A 21,698-nucleotide genomic window follows, 5' to 3' on the forward strand; every position below is an offset into this window, starting at 1 on the left:
CCCTTTTTAGATAGATTCTTTCTTACTGAGTTTACTTATTAGTCATGTAATTACAGTTCACCCTTTTGTGAAGAGTTATGGAAAACTGCAGCCTTCTGCAAGTGAACTATCACTAGGTTTTTCTTTTCCTGACAGATTTGTTTTCTTGCTATCTCTTATATTCATTGGTTTTTTGCAGTTAAATTTGTACTTTATCCTTTATGACTTTGTTTCAGCATCTTGTGCTATTTTTTCATACTTGTGCTTAGGAGTTTGACCTGGTTTCCACTTTCTGTACAATTCTTTCTTGTGTTTCAGGTCAGTGAAGACAGTGTTGCTTAGCGAAGTTGATCTCTGACTATACTTCCTATCCTCCTACTGTGTGGAATTGTTTGTGTTTGTACCCTAAACATAATTTCTTTAAGGAACTGCCAACTCTACTGAATTCCTTCTGCTTTAGCCATTTTTCCCATGAGAACTTCCAGTTCCCAGGGTTTATTGGAGCCTTCTTGTATAGAGTCCATTGGGTTTGAATTGATCTTGCCTCTTGTTTTTCATATATAAAAATAGTATGTATTATCACAGTTACCCTCAACCAAATTACCTTTGCCCTTATATTCCCGACCATCCTCTTTCTTGGTTGCTTAGCAAGGCAGCCTCTTGGCAGGCTGCTCTTGAAGCACTTGGCAGGCTCTAACAGCTGCTGTAGACTGTATGCAGGGAGTGGTTAAATGCTGCTCATTATACCTAGAGAGACACAGCACATTGCTTTATAATGTGCAACTGGAGATGCTCACCTAAACACTCACAGGAAAACACTGGCAACTTTTACTTGGGCATTTAATCAAAACAGAGACAAATACTACGTGTACAGAGTGTTTCAGATGCTCTCCTGTGAAAGCATCTGTGCCCAGCCTTGAAATTCAGGTAAGGAGAAGACAAAACCTTTCCCCTATTTCCTTTGCAGACCTACGCATAAAATTAAAATAATGTGTCTCTCTGGACTGATCTTTCCTTGTCTGAATCCTTATTTCCTATTTACCATCACTCAGAGGAATGGGAAAATCTCCACTGAGGTTGTCTGATTGGTGAGTAAAATTGGATTGTTAGTAGCTTTTCATGTCACTGTGATTTTCTGAGTGTAGGCAAATCTCTGCAAAGAGCTATTTCTTTGTCAGAGTTGATTGTTGGGAAGTTTTTTTATTTATATACTTAGAAATTGTCATCAAATCTTTCAAGAAATAAACTGAGACATTGTTTAGCTTTTGAAATCACACCATGTGAAATGAATCTATAGAGGATTTTTTGGCAGTCTTATTCATTGCAATAGCTTTCATCAGTTAAGAAGTTGATGCTACAAGGATTCTGGTGCCTGAAATGAAGTGGTAAAGGCTTTCATTCACTTTCTGGCTTTGTTAAGGGTGATATGCATCTTGACTCTTCTAATTTCCATACAGTTTGCGGCTATATAGGATTTTGTCAAATTTCAAGCATTTCAGCAGAAATTTTTCAGGCTAGATATCTGCCTCAAGATATTTTTAAAAACCTTTGAGCAAAAATAGTTTATAGACTTTTATACAGGTAATCTGTGCTCTTTTTTCTCATCTTAACTGGTTCCAATGGCCTTCCTTCTAAGAAGTTTGGGTACATTACAGGCTTTGAAATAAGCATTTGAAAAATGAGGTTAAGAGGCTTTCTCCTGTACATTCTCAGTGAAACCTCTGCTGGACTGAGATTGCACAAGACAGTAAACCATCCCTTTTAAATAGCAAGGCAAACATGAGCAAGACAGTTGAGGGAAAATTGTTGAGGATCACTGGCAAAATAGATTCAGAGAACAAAATCAGCAGGAAGAAACTGTGCCTTGATGAGTAGTGTGAAAATTGATGTGGGAGGGAAAGAAAAGGAAAATGTGTCAGTTTAGTTTGGGAGATACCAAAATAGCTATAGGACCTGAAGTGCAGAGCCTGGAACTAGCTGAGTAGAGAAGTGAGAGCGAGAAGCAGTGGGGCTGCGTGGGAAGCTTGGAAGTAGAAGGAGAGACAGTTCTGATGAGCTGGACTCGGAAGTGTGGTTGGCGTAGGGGGCTGTGAGGCTGACTGAGGAGATTAAGGGAGGAGCCTGGCAGTGGGAGCCAGCAAGGAGCTGGCTTGTGCATGAAGAAGACGGAACAGCAGAATCAGGGTGAGATCTAATGAGTGTTTGGGAAGCTGGAAAACAGGATTTGCTGGGCAAGCTGCCTGGGGATGATATGAGGAAGGCTTTTGGAAGTGATGTGAGGATTTGCTGGAGACTGTGTTAAAATTTTGCCTGAGAAGTGGAAGCAGGGACTGGGGAAGAAGGGGTCACAGCTGAGACAGGGGCTAAGAGAAAAGCTCTGGTGCCCAAGCAAATATATGTTCAGCAGGAGTGAAACAGTGTTGGAGTGCTCCTGGGGTGGGGAGTGCAAGGAGGTGGAATTGAGGGTAACAGGAGTGGAAGATTCTGGGCAGTCCATGCTGATGATGGGAGCAGGGGAGGCAAGGACAAGCTGTGCTAGGGACCATTGTCCTTCAGTGTCAGGAATGGCATCCTACATCTTGCTGTTTTGTTGCTGCTAGCAGGTAAGACTGAGTCTTGTCACTGTTGGTGCTGGCTTTGTTCAGAAGATGCTGCTGCCACTGTCGGTTATTCCGGTAGAGTGGATATCATAAGGTTGGTCAAGGGAGCTGAATGATTCACCACTAACAATGATTTTTGTGCATGTTGTTATGATACCACATGAATACATTTTTCAGTAGCTTTGTAACACTACGTTTTTAAAGAAACAAGATGCTCCACACAACTTGACACAGTTCGCAAGATGATTACACTCTTGAGATGCTCAAGGTCTGTGCAGTAGCATCCCCACTATCTACAACAAATGAGAGAAGGTGTGCAATGAATCAGGCAAGAAGTTTTAGGATGAGTCTTTTTTGTGTTCTTTGCTGTAACAATCCCATGTGGGGCACTCACCTTTTCAGACTCATTGACTGTCCATTCTCCATTTTTTGGGTACTTCAACAGGCTCTGGAAACCAGATTTGCAGATCTTTTGAGCATTTCTACCTGTAACTGAATCAGAAAGACTACTTTGAGCTTACACTGTATTGTAACGTCAAACACTCTGAAATGTCAGGTCTTTAGTTTCAAGACTGTTTTGCCAAAAGCCAACAGATACTTCATTTTATGCTCCATGATTTAGCTCACCACTTTAATCCTACTGTCTCCAAACTTCTTAATGTTTGATACTGCATGTGCCATAGCATGATGTAAAAACATATTTCATAAAAACAGACTTTAAACATAACAATTCTGCTGAACAGCTTGCCCTGTAATACAGTGGAGAGCAAAAAGGAAGGGAAAAATAGGCCTAGATTCATGTAGGAAGAGAGAAGAAGGTATACAAACAGTTTGTCAGTAAGTGTCAGGATGTTTTGGGCAAAGAAGTTATTTCTGTAAAAGTGCAGACACCAAATCACTGGTGTAAGGGCTTGCACCTGATTCCTAGAAAGGAGTCTTTGGAGGAGTGTAAAAAAGGAAGAGCAAAGGGGGAATGAGAGTAAAGGTATGGGTTTGGACAAAAACATTGTTGGATTGTGAAAATTAGGTTCAAAATCTGGACTAGAATGACAGAAGAAGCTGGAGGAAATAGGACCAAAAAGGAAAATAATTTAAGCAGAAACATTTTGTATTCACTGGAGTGTAAAAAGAGAAAGAGTGATCATAGCTGCCATTAATTATTGTTGAGGGGTACTAGTGGAAAGGATACAAGGATATAATGAGGTGAACAGCAGCTGGGAGGTTGCCTGGGGGCTGTGTGCTAAGCAACCGGGACTGTTACATGACAGTTGTGGCTTTGCTATTTGGTGTGCAATGGTAGGAATGAATGAATCAAGTTTACGCTGGGAAGTGAAAAGTAGGAGGGGACAAAGAGGATCTAGGTCTGAGACAAGGTGGGTAGACTTGAATCGGAAGTAAAACATTGCTATTACTGACAGTAACTGAGAAGAGAAATATCAAAGGGTACAGTAAGACATACGAAAAGGCAGAGAATTAGTTATATACATGAGAAAAGCAGAAGGATTTTGTAAGGCCCACCTCTCATGAAAGAAGCCTGGGAGGAGATCATTCATTGCTACTGTGGCTGTGGCTGGTGTGCATCATTCTAAACTTTTCTTCCCTACTCCTTTTTCTCCCTTTCTTCCTCCTTTCCAAGTCTTTGAGGGTCATCTAGATTCCCTAAAAGAAAGTCGTGACGTTTGCTGTCCTATGATTAGTTTTGCAGTGATTTAATTGGCAGTTGATACGTGCATGGGATTCCGAATTAAGTTTTAGATGAAAAAGCCTCACAGCCCATTACCAGATGTCAGACCCCAAAATCACTAACAGGGCACTGCCCAGTCCCCTGGGGCTGTCCCCACCCTGCCCACAGCCCAGGGCCCCATGTCAGCCTCCTGAGGCCATCAGTACCTGCCCAAGCTATGCTGCAGCAGGACTGGTCTCCAGCTTCCCAGGGCCCAGCCAAGCTGGGCCCGTCCGTGATCTGGGTCTCTGCACTGAACCTGTCCATATTTAGGAAATCAAAAATCCTTGGCCTTTCTGGCTACTGATACAGGAAGAAAAAGAGAGACAAGTTTGATCACATAGTAAGGATTGGGTTCCAGTGTATGAGTGACTGCAGTGAATGTAATCTCATTCCTCTTTAAATGACTGTGCTAATTTATTGGATTATTTGCATATCCCTTTCTATACTCATTTCTTTGAATTTGTTCGTCTCCTCCTTCGCTTCGCTTAATTATACTTTGTGTCTTTTTCAGTCTAAATCTCAACCTCCCTTTTGCACAATGTTTTCAGAGCCAGCTACACAGCCTTTCTACTTCCCTTGGCCCCAACTCTGACACTTTTCTTCTGGTTGCTGCTTCCTGTCTCTCTCTGGGAGCTTTTCCCTTTTTTTCTCCTCACTTTGTTTCTTTTCATACCCAAATTGACTCTTCCTTTCCCTTGCTCTTTTGTAGGCTGGTTGGTAACAGTTTTAGTACACTGGCATCCTAACTGGTGTTGGCATCCCTGAAAAGGAAGATTTTAAGGAGTGATTTTAGGTGAAAAATGTAGTGGCTCTATAGGTGCTTCATAAACTTCATCCAAAATGCAAGGGCAGCAGAGGAGCAAGTAGGAGCTATTTGTTTGTTAACAGGGACTAATGGTAGCAGGGACTAGCAGTAAGACTGATGAGAAGGTAAAGTTGAGCTTTTAACACTGCATGAGAAATGATAGATAAAGAAAAATCTTGGAAGGCAAGACAAGGAGACGATATGGAATGAAATAGAGAAGAAGCTAAAAGACAGGCATAAGATGTGGTGTAATGAGAATAACAAGCAGATTAATGATGACAATGAGGAAGGTAGCACTATAGTTGCTGAGACCAGAAAGAAATCTGATGCAGTAATGGAGGGCTGAGACGACCACTGCAGAGAACAAGAGTTTTAGCTTGTGCCCTGTAATGGAAATTGTGACTTTATACCCACCTCGGTGCTCTAAGTGTGCTATTCTATAGGAAACCTTTGTCAATCTTTTACTCAGTAGCTCCCAGCCAAGCTCGTATGTTGTCTAAGCTTGTACCTTTTCTCACCTAACAACTTTTAGCCTTTACTGCAAATGAGATGATGTCAGACCCTGTCTCTTGCTGACAAAACGTTGACAACGGTTCTTCTAACTCTTGGCTGTCTGCAACCTGCTTGAGGTTCCTAATCCATTAGTGATTTTCCACTTCATGGACCAAGCCAGCCTGGCTGCTAAGTTTCTGGGGTCTTCCTCCCTCCTATCCATCCATCACAGATTGTACAGAAACAAGGGGGACACAGATTTGGTTGAGCAAGGATCTTGCTCTTGTAATTCACCCTGACGCAACAGCACACTCAGAACTGCATCCAGCAGAGTTTGTTTTTCCTGTTCATTTTATATTATGGCTGTTCCTGGGGGTTCCTACACGTCATCCCCTCCTCACCTTCTATGTACCCATGTACATATCAGTATGTATGTGTTTGCAGTTGTCTTTTTGAAGGGATTAACAGGGCTTAAGTACAGAATGGGGCTCAGCAACTGAGAATGTTATCTGTTTCCAGAGGTTTTCCCTACCTTCCACTGAGTTGCCCTACTGGTACGTTTTTTTACTTCTGGCTTCAAATGTATCAGGAACACAAATAAGTATTGTTGTAATTTCATTCTTTTAATCTGGGAAGTCCCACTTATCATCAAGTAGAGTGTAGAGGATCACCCCACATGCTCAGCTCTGACCAAGGTCTGTCTGTGAAAAATTAGCTTGAGACACACCTTTGTAAATTTATCACCCGGAGATTTTAAATCCTTATCAACCTACTTAGTTAGTTTACTTTGAGCAAATAATATCCCATTGTAACTGATATTAATGGTTCTGAACTACACATGCTTGTGTATACATATGTACACACATGTGTGTGCATATGTTTCTGTACTTGGGTAATAGGGGCCATACATAAAGATTTAATAATATTCAATACTTCCAGCTATAATACTTATTGTTTATGAAAGTATCAAAATATTGTTTTTTCAGTCTGCTTTTTTTATTTAATATTTCTTTAAATACTGCAGATTTTTCAATTGCAATGGTTCAGCAGTTCCAGGAGAAGGATTAGAGAATGCTATATTATGAATCTTTGTTTCAGCAGGTCAAGGACAGAACAAAGTACCAGTGATACCTGTTCAAGGCAATGCAGTCTATTATTTGGTACCTATTCTAGGAATAAATCTTTATGACAGAAGGAAGAACTTCAATCTGAGTGTGAAGTGCTAGGTTGTGTACTCACATGACTTCATCATTAAATAACTTTATCATTTACCGCTTTTGGACTGTCTAAATATTTCCTAATTGAGAGTACTAAAGGTGCTATATCAGGCCTTGTTTTGATCAGGGGAAAAGGAACTCATTACAGACTCAAAGCTGGTGGTTGGATAAGTGTGAGTGGTTGTGATGTAGATACACATGGTCAAACAGTTAAAGTCCAGCCCTGTAACAAATGTGTGGGATTATTGCAGAAGTTCTGGTATCACAAATATAAATCAAGTATGAGCCAAATGAACAAAGAGAAAGCAATTTAACAGAAAAAAAAAATCCAGTAACTCCAGCACATGACAATTTTGTGAGACCTCTGGAAAAGTACGATCTCCTAATTGAGATAGAGAGCTCTTCTGAGCCAAACCGTCTAGCCTGACATACAGGGGATCTGCAAGTAGGTTGCCAGCTACTCCTCCATGCGCAGTATAGCATATAGAAAAGGGAGATGTTGAAAGTAATTAAAAGCAGAAATTTGTCAGAAATGTCTTGAAGTAAACAGAAAGATGGAAAGAATATTTTATGGCCAGCAAACTTGAGAACAAAGATATGAACAACAGGATACAATTTTTTTTTGGTTTTATCACAAGGAGTGCGTATATTAGGAAGAAAAGAGTCTTAACAATGGAATAGTAGAGGGAGATGGTAGAATTATCAGCAGTGCAAAGAAAATCGGAATTCAGGCTTCAGGCCTTTTTCCCCATCTTGCACATGCATGAGAATATTGGCATTTCCTTCTTCAATAGTCCAAACACACCCACCCAACTATGTGCAACAAGAACAAAGCAGATTAATGCCTTATATTTAGTTTTTAGATTTTCTCCTCTAGGGCTATGTTAGTTCCAAAGAGACAATTAGATCCCTGTCTCCTTATTTTGTTACTTTTCACTAGAAGAGGTTTCTGTTGGGGTTTTTTTGAGTCTTATTATACTGTCTTTCTATTTTGCCTATGGAAGCCCATACTACTGCTCCTTGGTTACAGCAGAATTAGTCTATGTAGTATGGAGTTGTTATGTTAATAAACTCACCACTCCTTGACTTAGGAATGCCTTGAAGTTGCCTAAAATCATACTTAATTCAAGGTAGGATGAGGTAAAATGCAAATAGAAATATTAACTCATTACATCTAAAATAGCAAACACAATTAAAAGCATCTTGAAGAGACGTAATAGATCGAAGGAATAGTTCATCTGATTTACTGACACCTACTGACAAAAGTGCTTTTTGTTTTGGGTTTTTTTCCCTCCTTTTAAATTTCCATGTGACTTGTCCCTCTTCTGACAAAATGGCTCTCAGAGTTTTCTTTCCTCCTACTCCTCAGGTTTCTCCTAGGTGATTTTCATCATTGGAAACCTTGCATTACACAGAACTCCATACTGGGTTCTCCCATCAGAAAACGTCTTCTGAAGAAGCCTTCGGAGTTCATTGTAACATAGCTTTACTGAATTGGCATGTTGATCTCACTTGTTGAGGGCAGTGTTAGCTCTTACCACCAGTCTGCACTTTGAAGTTTTCTAAGGAGTCCAGACAGACTTCACCTGTCATCTTGGAGCTCATTCTAGCCATCCTTACTGTCTGACCATACTGAATTAGGTTAAAGATTCTCTTCTTTCCACAAATAAGCATAAGTCTTAGAAGAGGAGTTTAACTAACTCTGTTGTGGGTTGACCTTAGCTGGATGCCAGGTGCCCACCCAGCTGCTCTATCACTCCCCTTTCGCAGCCAGACGTGGGAGAGAGTAAGGTGGAAAACAACTTGTGGGTTGGGATAAGGCAGTTTATTTAAAGCAAAAGCAAAGCAAAGCAAAAGATAACAGAGTTTATTCTCTACTGCCCACGAGCAGCTATATTGTCCAGCCACTCCCGAGAAGCAGTGCTTCAGCATGCATGACTGTTTCTCAGCGGGCAACCACTGGAGACAGTGAATGCCCGCCTTCCTGCTCCTTGCCTCAGCTTTTATATCTGAGGTCATATGCTATGGAATATCCCTTCAGTCAGTTTGGGTCAGCTGGCCTACTTGGGTCCCCTCCCAGGATCTTGCCCTTGATTGAGGAAGGAATGTTACAGTGTTGGTGCTGTGCTCAGCAGTAGCCAGAATGCCAGTGTGTTATCAACACTCTTCTAGCTGCCAGTGCAAAGCACAGCACTGTGAGGGCTACTGTGGGAAAATGAACTCCAGTTCAGCCAGACCCAATACAATCTCCTAAATGCGTTTTTTCCCCCAAGAAAGTAAGTCTCTCCTATTTCCCTCCTGTGACTCACTGACATGTTTCAACATGAAATATGTCTTATAGCAGACCTTATATTCCCTACCAGTAGTGTAATTAACAAATACATATGATACAAGTATCTAATTAGGGTAAAATTAATCCAGTTCATTTTCTGACTCCTGAGACAGGTATGATAACAACTACCTCTCTGAGGTGACAGAATTTAAAGTGAATGAAGCCCAATCTCATCTAAGCATACTCTAACAAGGAATCCCTGTACAGAATTATTTGATGTCATATTTATTTTAATTGCTACACAGAGTGAAATTGTGTCTTTAAAACACTTCTGAAAAAGAACAAAAAGGAAACACTCAATCTTGGACCTCATGAGATCAATGAACAATCAAACTGACTTTAACTGGCTTTGAAAACAGCCCCTGATGCATTAGGATTCAATGGATCTCACTGTGAAGTGAGAATTGATGTGCAGTGAAGACAAGGTTAAAGGAAGATCTTCCCATAATTTTTCTTGTAGCCCTTATGATGGTCTTATGCAGCCAGGAAAATGAAACAATATTGGCTAAGTGCCATTATGCGTAAGAATACTGCATTAATTTAAGTGAGTATTGTAACAGTTTAATGTAAATACAAGTACATTTTTAATATAGAGATAATGAATATTCATCCCCCTCCATTCCTCAGGTCATGCCTACACTAAGAGAGATTTAGTTATCAGTAATGCTATTAACTGTATGAATCTGCAGATATTCTGGTATAGATGTGTGTTATAATCACCTGTCAGCCCTGAAACGAAGAAGCCTTTTGTGTAAGTACAATTTAAGTAGTGCTGACTCTACTGCTGTCTGAGAACATACAGGAATCCAGTTGCCATTATGGCAGCTGGGGTTTATGTACAACCACACATTGGTGGCACACAAATAACTTCCAAAATGATCCTATTGTATCTTGTAAAAACAATACAAATATGAAAAATTGGAAAAAATTAAGTTGCATCCTTGAGAAATCCAGGCAAAGATATTTTTATTGCCAGCAGGTTCAGGGTGAAAAATTGAAAAGCAGAAAATGAAAACAGTGTTGCTTGACTTTTTTTGATGGTGCAGACTCTATGGGACAGAAAGAGAATGTCACGTTTGCCAGCAGTTATTGCTTTGCACTTAATTTTGCAACTTCAAATAAAAGTACATCAACGAAGAGCTTTCTACCGGGGGAAACAGAGTAATATTGCACAGAGGACTTACTTAGCCTCTATCCATTAAGTGCAAGGAAACAGAATAAGTGATCATGGGAGAGGGAATATGTCATATTGGACTGCATTTGCCTTCTCTCCTTTTATCTGTGAACACAGAAAAACACCTTTTCTGTAGTTTTCTCTGCTGCTTCTATATATTTCCTGTCATATGAACCATTTTGGGGCTCTTATGCTGCAGCAGCAATGGTAGCAAACATATATGTGATGCACTGTCTTTAGAGAAAGAGAATGGGAGAATTCATCCATTGTTAGTTGTTAGGATTCTCTGGAGGAATAGGGACGAGTTTCTCCTGCAGCGATTATTGATTTATTTGTACAAAGTGGAAAGCTTCAGGGCAATAGATGGAAAGAAACTCATTCTGACAGTGTCGTAGGCTTTACAGATATGCCTGTTACAGGTTATAGAGAACTTTGTATTCCCAGATTCTAAAGGTTATAAAAAGGTATGACTCTGTAATCCTAAATGAAGATATTGTTACCCAATGTGAAAGAATAGAGAGTCTGCTTGGTAGCTTTAAACAACAGCTTTAAAAGAGAAGAAGGGAGAAGTATTTGCTCATAAACATGTCATTGTTCTGAGAAAGGGGTGAATTGTGGAATATTATGAAATACCCATATTATTTGTCTGTTTGATTTAACAGTATAATTGTGGTGAGTCTCTTCCATAAGAGAATTTTTACTTATTAACAAAGTCTATTTTTATAAGGCTTGAAAGGTCTTTCTGCTATCACAAATCTGTAAGAGACTTACATGTTATCTTTGTTATATCAGCCATATGAAGTCTAACTTGTACCATCTTTCCTTGTTGACAGAAAGACAGATTTCCACTTTAGAGATCACGTCATACTCCTTCTTGTGAAAATAATATGAACCAGAAAGTGTTAGTTTTCCTTCTCCCAAATTTTATATTTGGGATATTTCTTTTTGGATTTTTCTGTAAGAGACAAAAAACCCTAACAGGTGAGTAAAGAAATTATCAACAATAAGACCGCATGTTTTATAGAACCAGGGACACCTTTGCCAAATGTGTTAGAAAGTAGCTATGGAACCTAAGTGATAAACAATACTATGAAAATATCCAAGGCCCTGTCACTGTGATAGCTATCTTAGCAACATATGAGAGGAAGAACACTACAAAAACATGATGTTAGAGCATCAGACTTGCTTAGGCTAATAGTGCTAGCATGTTGAATGTTTTCATTTTAATAAACTTTTCACTAAGTACCATAGTTTATTGCATGTTTGCCACGGGGAGACCAATGAGAGTAAACAAAAAATTGATTTTAGCATCTTCATTAGTTTCTGTAAGCAGGTTGATAGATTGAGTGCTATGATTATCACAAATAAAGAGACTCAAATAAGCATATTTCACTGAAATGGTTTAAATTTCTTCCTTGATTGCAGGTGCTTTTCCCGATCCTGCTGAAAATTGGGTGGCGATTCAAAATGGTCGCAAAAGCACACTGGCTTCTGTCTGCCTGAAGAACAACCTTAATAAATTAAAAAGCAAATTGGATTCTCATGTTGCAAACCAGCTCTTTGTGGAGCATAAGCATAAATTTATCTACTGTGAGGTGCCCAAGGTAGGCTGCTCCAACTGGAAGAGAACTATTTTTCTTCTCCAAGCAGACTTGAATGCAGAAGCTTCTGAAATTGAGCACGACCACATCCACCAAACGTCGCTGATCAAAAAGTTGGTGTCTTATCCTCCTGCCATACAAAAGGAACTTCTAAACAATTACACCAAAGTGATGTTCACCAGACATCCCTTGGAACGGCTGGTTTCAGCTTATAGAGACAAACTTCTGCATTCTGAGCCATTCTACAGTATCACTGTTGCTAATGAGATTAAGGCAATGTTCAGGAAAAACAAAAATTCTTCTGAAAAAGTGAGTTTCCAGGAGTTTGTCAACTTCATTATAGCAAAACCGCCGATTACTCTTGACATTCACTGGAAACCAATGTTTCTGCTCTGCGATCCTTGCAACATTCACTATGATATTCTGGGTAAGTATGAAACTCTTGCATTAGACTCTGAGCATGTTCTGAAGGTCATTGGAGCACCAGAGAGCCTGCAGTACCCCAGCTTGAAGAGATATGGGACAGAGAAACGAACTAATGGTGATATCACCTTGGAGTATCTCAGACAATTGACCTCAGAACAAATTGAGAAGATCAAAAAATTGTATCAAATGGATTTTTTTTTGTTCAACTATACTGTGAAATATGAGGATTATTTTTCCCTGAATGACTAATGTAGGTTAAACAAAGAACAGTTTCCTTTGTACAAAAATGGGCTGAACTTGTCCTCACAGGTGTTTGATAGGTGGGTTGGTGACTGACTGCTGCTGAGATTTTCCTGAAATTTGTAGATATGGTTTATCATCCTAAACACTGTTATAAAAACCCCTGCCATGATCTCTTGTACCATACAGTACTTTACCTCTGAAATGATTGTCTTCCTGTTGATCATTAGTGGCATATGTTTGATTCATGAAAACTGTTTATAAATGATAGATTTTGGTCCATTGGTAAGAGACATGGGAAGGATGAAGAATGTTGTTTTTCACAATGAATATTTTAGAACACCATTTTTATATAAATTTTTTTTTATTAGAAAAAAGACATAAGTAGTAATAAATAATCTGCTTGAGAGTCAAACCACTCTTTGTCTGCAAGAGGCTTAATCATGAATCCTGTAAGAAAGGAGCAAATAACTTCAGATACTTGAAGCTGCATTACACAGAATCTAATACCTGATTATCTTCCCCTCTAGCAATGCTCTCATCACAGCCCACCAGCCTCATCCCTCAAGCAGCACAATTGTCAGCAATCAAGACAAAGTTTCCATCATAGCTCTTAAAAATTTTCTCATGAGCAGATCTGGTGTTCGTGGTGACTTTACAAACTCTTTTCACCACTTTTGTGAGCATTATGGTCTGATTTTAGAGGGAAGGTCTGAAAAATGCACCTTTTTTAAAAAAAAAAAAATAGTGATACCTTGTAAACTGTACAAATGGGGTGGTGCAGGATCTAAAATCTCAGTGGAAAGGTGACTCTTATTTAATTCTCCAAAAGCACTTACCACACAGTCAAATGACTGCCTAGTCAGCACAGCGGGGACAATGTCTGGGCTTTCCTATTTGTGCCTGTTGGAGCCCATGAGCCCTTGGGACTTACCTGAGTATGGCACTTAGGCAGAGCTGGGTAACCTTGGATAATGTGCTTGTTCTACCTGTTCCTTTCTCACTTCACACGAGAATGAGGGCAAATAAATCATGGAATTGTGGTGAGGGGAACAATGAAACATGAGAGAAGCAACTCAAGCCATTAGCCACTTCTTATATTCCTAGGTGACTTTCGTTTTAGATCACTGAGAAGTCTATGACTGCTACTATATTAAGCATGAGATTTGTCCCTTCTTTTTTTTAAATCTATTGCCTAGTCACATTCAAAGTTACTTTGGGGCCATGTTAATTGTAACAAGTTTTACAAACTAATTGTGACTATTAGTACCACCTTTAGGGGATTTGGTCTCTCAGGAGCTAACCTGAAAATCTCTCAAATGCACCAAGTTCCTCTCAGCTATATCTGCAAATGTACAAAGGCTGGCAGGCTAGTCTTGGACCCAAAGTTGGTTCTCACTTTTCATTACATAGAAAAGGACAGGGACAAAATTGCTTAATCACACTGCAGACACCAATTTGTACAGCCTTTGCTGCAGGCAGCATAGCTAAAGGAGAGGGAAAAGGAGACGGTGAAAAATGGATGCAGTGGGATTTAAGTTTTGAGGGTTGTGAAGAGACCTCCCAGTGGAGGGAGTGGGATGCAGGGGTTATCTACTTCAGAGGAAGGTGCAGTGATATATTAGTCATCAGCTGGAGGCAGTGATGGCTAGAGAAAGAAGCTGTCTGCATCCCTCCTTGATGGCAGTGGTACACAAACCAGGACTACCATTCAGTACATCTGTCAGGCCTTGCATTGCTAACTATTTCATAAAAGGGGCAGATTTGGCACAAGAAGAGATCCAAAGCAGGAAGACCAGTAAGAACAGCGAACAATTATTTTTTAAAACATAGCCTATGATTTTATGAGGAATGATTCATGGTTCTGGATCTTACCCTCACCACCCCCATATTTGGTGTCCCCACAGCCCTAGTATCCCCTGATTACTGGATTACTCATGACACCCTGGCAACCCTGTAGTTCATGTAGATTTTTTTTTACTTTTTAGTTTTGCTGAGGCAGAAGAAGCTGGAAATTACTCCCATCAAAGTTAAGGCCATGCAGACTCTCTCTTTTTCCTGAATCAGAACCATCTCCAGCTATATACTTCTCCTGCTTTCTTTGACAGATCATGCAGAGATAGAGGGGAATAAGATTTGCTTCATAACTCACTTCTGCATGGTAGAGTCCTCCAGAGCTCTAAGTATATCTGAAGCTGTAAGTATATCTAAAAATACTTTAATTTTCTGAAACCACCAGCCAGCCTAGCAAAACTCTGAAGAAATTATACTGACAGAGTTTGATAGGTGTCTTTGCTATCAGGACTCAAGCGTTAACACCCCCTCCAGTTTCTTGCTGTTAGATGTGAGTGGCTTTCTGTTCTTATTTCCTCTTTCACACGGGATCATGTATTCTTCCCACAGCAGTGACGGAAAACTGATGACTAATTTATTCATCACAAGTGCTAGTCAGTAACAAAAGTGTATCTATTGAAGCAGAAAAATCTCTGTAACTATTCACAAGGGACTTTGAGTTTTGACATTTGCCATAGGAAAGTGTAAGTAGCATGTTGCCTTGAATCACTGGCTGCTGTAATGCTGGTGTGGCTCTGAACAAAAAAAAAAACTGCAGAAGACATGTGGGTGCATGTGTGCACATATGACAACAGTTTTAGGAAACAGCGACATACAAGAATGGTATAAATTGTGGATTATCAACAGTAACAAAATGAAAATAATGGGTTGATATCTGTCAGAAAATAGAAAAAAATGCATTCTTGATATTGTAATGTAGTAAAAATTGATGTTGGTTCCGGACATTGTCCTAGTCAGCCCATGAGAATTGCAAAACACCTGTAAACTTTATGATGAAAATCATAACATGACTGTCTCTTTGTAGCCTGGGAGAGAGATTTCCTGTACTGTCTTCCCTAGAAGTGCACTGCCCAGAACAAGGCTTTAAACTGAGTTGGGCTCCCTCCTGGCTTTTGCCCAGAGAAGAACCTCCAGTGGAGCTTCTTTCCTTTGGATGCTAACTCGGGGTAATATTTTCCTGGGAGAAAAATGGGTGCTTGCTGTTGGGAGCAAGGGTGTAGGCAGTGTGGAGAGGCTCAGGGGTCCTGGGGTGGATTTGAAGGGGTAGGGAGTGCCATAATTCATCTTTAGATTTATTATTATATGCCTGCGACATGACCATTGTTATGTTTCATTGCTAATTACCTTAATAAACTGTAGTGAGTTAACACATTAATCTATTTGTTCATCCTTCTCAATAACATCTGTTTAAAAAACAAACCCATCTCAAAATTGTTCCATCAAATCATAACATAGGCCACACACTATTAGACAATAATAAATACAAAGCCACTTAGCTCTGCTTTGCGACATTAATATAAATCTGTATCATGGGACTTTTAAAGAATAGAAAGAATCAGCAAACACTAATGTGTGCTCCAGTTGGAATGGAAGTAAGTGGAAAAAGGAAGAGAAACAAGAAATCTTGCAGGGTCAATCTTGTATCTTTCCTACAAATCTGTCAGCAGTGAGAAAATAAGAGAGACTTTTCCCATTCTTATGGAAATCCTCACACACACTTTTAGGATAGGTGTCCACAAACCTGACATCATACTTTCTTCATGAAAGTATAAAAGATCTGACAGTTGATCAGTGTATGTCAGCAATGGAGACCATGTCACCAGTTGCTCCTTGAAGCAGATGTTTCCTCCACTTAAAAATTATGATTCTACCTGTAAGCAGTCAATTTTTCACAGTTTTGAATATGAGTCTTAACAGGTAAACTGTGATTAGTGGTTTCTTGTTCAGAGAACTTCCCAAAGCAGGACAGCTGTGAACAGAATAAAAGGTGTGAGCAATGAAACTTTGAGCATTTGCTCTTCCACAGCAGTTGCTCACAACTAGAAGGTGATTCCATTTCCATCAGTGTTAATAAGTCAAAAGCTTTTAGCTCTATGGTCTCCAGTTTTCTCGACTTGTCTGTCATAGAGGTAGAAAACCAAAAGGAGACAGGAAAAGAAAAAGACACTATTGCTCCATGATTGTGCTGTAGGCCTGATACAATTTCTCCCTGTCACAGCATTTCTTACCTCCCTTCCTTCTAGAATTATTAATTAGGTCATGGTTTATTAAAAATTAAAAAGTTATTAAATTATATAACTTACATGAATCATTGTAAACCAAATAAAATCAAAAAAGGCAGAGAATTTATCTGATAGAAGTGTCTGAAATTTGAGGAAGTTCCTCTTTATATCAGGTACCAGGTATCAAATGTACACAGGTGGGCAGTTAGGATGCTGCTTCTAATAAGAACTATTTTAAAGGAAAAAGCTCCAGTGATCATAAATCTCAGTTGGTATACTGAGAATAAAATTCCAAATGAATCAGCAGAGCAAAAATGAGTGATGCATTACAGGATCAGGTCTGCAAAAAGGAACTGGCTCAGCACCATTTCAGCACTACTCATGTACACCTTACCTGTGCTCATCACCACTAGAACACTTCATAGAATCATAGAATCAACTGGGTTGGAAAAGACCTCCGAGATCATCAAGTCTAACCCTTGATCCAACACCGCCGTGGTTACTAGACCATGGCACTAAGTGCCACATCCAGTCTCATCTTGAAAACCTCCAGGGACGGTGAATCCACCACCTCCCTGGGCAACCCATTCCAATGTCTGATTACTCTCCCTGTAAAAAATTTCTTCTTAATATCCAACCTAAACCTCCCCTGGAAGAGCTTAAGACTGTGCCCTCTTGTCCTTCCTTTATATTTCCAGGATCATTTTTATGGCTTTCTCTGAAGGTGTATCAAAGCATAGCAAGATGAAAAGGCTTTCTCAAAATGTTCCATCATCCCACACTGTAGAGACATTTTTACCAAGATTATACAGTATTTGTGGTGTCCCACCAAAGGAACAACAGTCTGGCCATAAGTGGAGCACACAGCAGAACTTAGCATGGGTACCCAAAGACAAGTAGACATACTCTGGTTTATATTTTTATGATTTAGCAGAACTATGGGGAAACCTTTTTACCTACAAATGTATGACTAACATCCTGACTCCCACCTCATTTGATTGCATTGTCCTGCATTTTTTCCTAGGTCCCTTCTTCATTATTCACCTGAACTGTACGTTTGGACTCCTGCTGAGTTCCCACAGTTAGGGGTCTTCAAACAGGTGTTGCAGATGCTGACTAATTCAGGCACAGGTTGTTGCCAGGTGTAAGTTTTTGAATCTATTGTAACTATTGTAAGAGGGCTTTTTGTGTGAGAAAGTTCTTTAAGCACCTGGTCCACAAGTGAGATATTCCTACAAGCTGAGAGATAAAGTGAAGGATGTTGTGAAGGCATTTCCTGTGGTAAAAATAAACTCATCTTCCATTTGGATAGATTTAGTGGGTAAGGGAGAAAGCTAATCTTGGGATCATTGACATCAAGTCTCAGAGGCTCCTGTTAATTATATTCCAAAAAAGACAGGAAACTCTCTCTCACGAGGGGACATCATTCTCTGCAGTGTTAAGTTTTGTTTACCCTCAGAGATTTGTTAAGATTGGTCCTCAGGGATGCCTACATGGTAAAAGAGCCCACAATGATGCTTTTATTTATAGCAATATTTGTTGTTGCTGTGCAAAGCCAGATGCCCACTTAGCTGTATACCATATCAACATTGGGATTTTTGTCCTCAGTTCTTGTTTCTCTGCTTTACATGCCACAGGACACTCAGGAGTACCCCATCTCACTGCTGGCAGCTGACCATGTGCTACGTGTCAGCATTTTTTAGAGCCTCCGCCACAGCTTTTCATTCTACTCCGGTTTTGGGACTTTGTTTGTATCTGAAACAGGTTTGGAAAAATTGCAATTTTGGGAGTTGGTGAGAATATTTAGTCTCCCTAAAATAGTAATAATATACATAAAAAATAGGTCTGAAATAGCTTTCAACCGCTTATTTAATTTGTAAACTGTTCTACAAATTCCTTATATGAATTTAGGTCTTGCAGCCTTAGTCAAGACAGATTATTGCAATTCGTGTTAGCTTTGCTTTGTTTTTATCCTTGTCTGTGTTCTAATAAACTTTGGATTTTGTGAGTTTAGAGTGCCATGTAGATTGAAAGTACAAACTCAGGTATGTCACATATTAAGTTCCCATTCCCATTGGCAATTCAATGTCAATTCAATGTTAACCCTTGTATGAGTGCATCACCTACTGAGATTTAAAATCTAAACCGTGATACTCCATGTAAACATTCCAGGACATGAGATGGGGATTCTAATCCAAGATCTTGAACCTGAACCTGTTCAAACTCTTCAGCCTCGTGAGGTCAGACTTTTGGACGTTTCTTTTTGCTTTGTTTTGTTTGGTTTCCGTTTTGGCAGCTAGCACCGTTGGAAATTAGACATTGAAACGCCCCAAGTCTTTTGAGCAAGTAACCAATTAACATCCGCGTTCCTATGGGGCCATCTAGTGGCAAAGCGGGTTCGGTAAAGGAGAATCGCCCGGAGAGAGGTACCCGATGGCTGCTGTGTTTAAATACTTTTTTTTACCTGAAGTCTTGTATCTCAAGGCTCTCATGCCTGTTCTTTCTCTCCCTCTGTTTCTCTGTCCCTCTCCCTCCGATTATATCCCTCTCTCCCTGGAACAAGAATTCAGTTTCAACTTGGCCACTATTGGCTTTCTTGTCCCAGTAGGTTTTTTTTCTCCACTTTGCTACAAGCCTTCCTCCCTAACTTGCTAGGTTGTGAGGACTGACCAGCTGCTGACACTGGAAGTTACATTATGCTGCTCTAGCAAGAACTTCTTGTTTCCCTGTTGCACAGCTTCTTCCATGGTGAAAGCCTACTTTGTTACTTTCCCCCCCAACTGAGCAAGAAAATATAGTATTATGGATTTGATTATAATTAAGTTGTAACTGAGCTTTACAGTTCAATGTCATATAAAAATGACATATGAAGACAGTTAGTATTCAGTTGACTATATTTGCAAAGGCATTTTCTTTTGTGTGCTGTGATTCATCTCTGTCATTGCTTCAGGGAGACATCCATTCACCCTCTCTGAATATCTCTTTATGAGTTTTATCTTCATGTGACAATCTGAAAAACAGGTATGGTATATGGTTATGTATGAACATCTAACCTGCATTAGGCATTTTCTGTGTAAAATGCCGCTCAATACTTCCATCATTAATTTCAGCCAAAATTCTGCTGATGCTTACATGATGAAAGCTGCTAATAATATTGTTTTCCAGGAATCTATATACATGTGTATCAAAGGGAAAATGTTTTCAAGAAAATTACAAAAAACTGCCTCCGAGGGAAATGTAATTCCTAGACTGAAAATTAAATCCCCTGTATCATCTCAGCCCAGTTTTTTTTCCATTTCTGAAGGTCCTTATACCCTCATGAGGCACTTTCTCAAACTCTTTAACAAGAACTTTGATAACATTATAAAAGAAATATTATTCATTATTCCTCCAAATGATATACAAAAAAAAAAACAAACCCAAACAAAAAACCACAAAAAACCCACCAACTACAAAAACATTAGGTGCCAGTTAGTAAATATCATAACTAATTAATAGTCAACCTTATCAGCTTTGTAAAGCAAAAAAAACCCAACACAAACAACAAACCAACAACAAAATTCCCGAGCTAACCCCGAAAAGTGTTTCTTCAGGTTGATAACAACCCCACTAGGGAAGCAGAGGTCTTCTTGCATTTTCAAAGAGGATGTGTTTTAATTTGCTTCCTGTCTAGTCATCAGGCAACCTTGCAGAATTGTACTTACCTGAGGCAGTAATGTATCAGATTCATGAGTAAAATATCTCTGACAATTCTTCTTAATTTTCATGTATTTTTTTCCATTATGTTAAATGCCATGTTAATAGGGTGATTTTGTGCTAGAAGAAGCATGGAGTATTTTTCCCCTAGTACTTTCACAGGGCTACTTTGTTTATCACTATTGACAAATTGTGCAATTTGTCACATGAAGGATTTGTCACAGGATGAAATGGTGGAAAGCACCTAGCATTCAGGAGGTTGGAAGAATGTTTAGTTGCTGAGACACTTATTCTGCCAGAGGAATCAGAAGCATTTGCTGAAAGATTGACTACCCCAGCTCTCTTCCTTAGAAGAAAGAATGATTGGTTTAATCCTGTCTTGTTTTCGGTGTCTTTTTCTAGCAATCTGCTGTCTTGGAGAGAAAATAGAGATGGAAACCCAACATAATTATCTGCAATCCCAGTTTAGTTACTGAAGAGAACTTTTTGTGCTCTCAGCAGTGGCAGAAACACCAAAGACAAGAGCCAGACATAAGCTCAGCACACAGATATGGCAGCATTAACTTTTGCCAAAGAGTCCTGTGTGGTTTGTTCATGTACCGAATTTAAGAAATCCATCAGAACAATGGTGTAGGAAATCTCAGAAGTTTTCCTGTAGGCTGAAGGAGAAGGCAAAGTAATTTATACTCTGATTTGAAACAAATGACAAATGAAAAAGATCTGTGGCCCCAGGGGAATTAGATCTTCTCACAGTACTTATTATTGATTTGCTTCAGCAGAAATTGAGTTAACTTTTCTTTAATGCAAAAATCAGAGATTATTTTCCACTCAGCCTTCTACCTGCTCTACTTTCCAAATAATATGAAAAAACAAAAGTAATTGAAACTTCATACACACCATAGAAAAATCTTGGAAGAACCAGACCTTAAGCATACCTTTTACATGTTACTTTACCTACTTTTTATACTGATTTACTCTTGCAGCATTTAGTGCAATAGGCTGTCCATTGTGACTGCTAACACAGCCTTGATGATTATATCATACTTGCATTAGCAGCATCATTATGGTTACAGTGTTATCATTGCTTGACTGTTTATAATGGTTTAGCAGCAGATGGCAACTAAGTACACAATTGCTCCATCACTCCACCTCCCCCTGTCCCCGGGGTCGGATGGGGAGGAGACCTGAAAAACATAAAGCCCAAGGGTTGAGATAAGAATAATTTAATAATTGAAATAAAGTAAAATCTAATGGTAATGGTAATAGTAATTAAGAGAGGGAGAACAAAAAGAGAGAAAGGAACAAAACCCAAGGAAAAATTGTATTGCTGGACA

The 21,698-nt window shown here is 39.4% G+C and overlaps 1 protein-coding gene across 4 annotated transcripts; it reads left to right on the plus strand.

The window, feature by feature from the left end:
• The first annotated feature begins 1,861 nt into the window (after positions 1–1,861).
• On the plus strand, positions 1,862–15,821 carry LOC113979060 (carbohydrate sulfotransferase 9-like). 4 transcript variants are annotated; one of them, XM_027706542.1, is made up of 5 exons: positions 1,862–2,254; positions 8,189–8,297; positions 11,157–11,306; positions 11,751–12,353; positions 14,581–15,821. In XM_027706542.1, exons 3-5 carry the CDS (start codon positions 11,213–11,215, stop codon positions 14,652–14,654), a joined length of 771 nt encoding a protein of 256 aa, XP_027562343.1. In that variant the 5' UTR covers positions 1,862–2,254; positions 8,189–8,297; positions 11,157–11,212; the 3' UTR covers positions 14,655–15,821. The 4 variants fall into 4 exon arrangements, with proteins under 4 accessions (XP_027562343.1, XP_027562316.1, XP_027562323.1 ...); XM_027706515.1 differs by having other exon boundaries at positions 11,751–15,821; XM_027706522.1 differs by having other exon boundaries at positions 1,862–2,163; positions 11,751–15,821.
• The last annotated feature ends 5,877 nt before the right edge of the window (positions 15,822–21,698 follow it).

Source organism: Neopelma chrysocephalum, unplaced genomic scaffold (assembly GCF_003984885.1).
Source record: "Neopelma chrysocephalum unplaced genomic scaffold, ASM398488v2 Primary Assembly neopelma1_24, whole genome shotgun sequence".
Taxonomy (NCBI): Eukaryota; Metazoa; Chordata; class Aves; order Passeriformes; family Pipridae; genus Neopelma; species Neopelma chrysocephalum.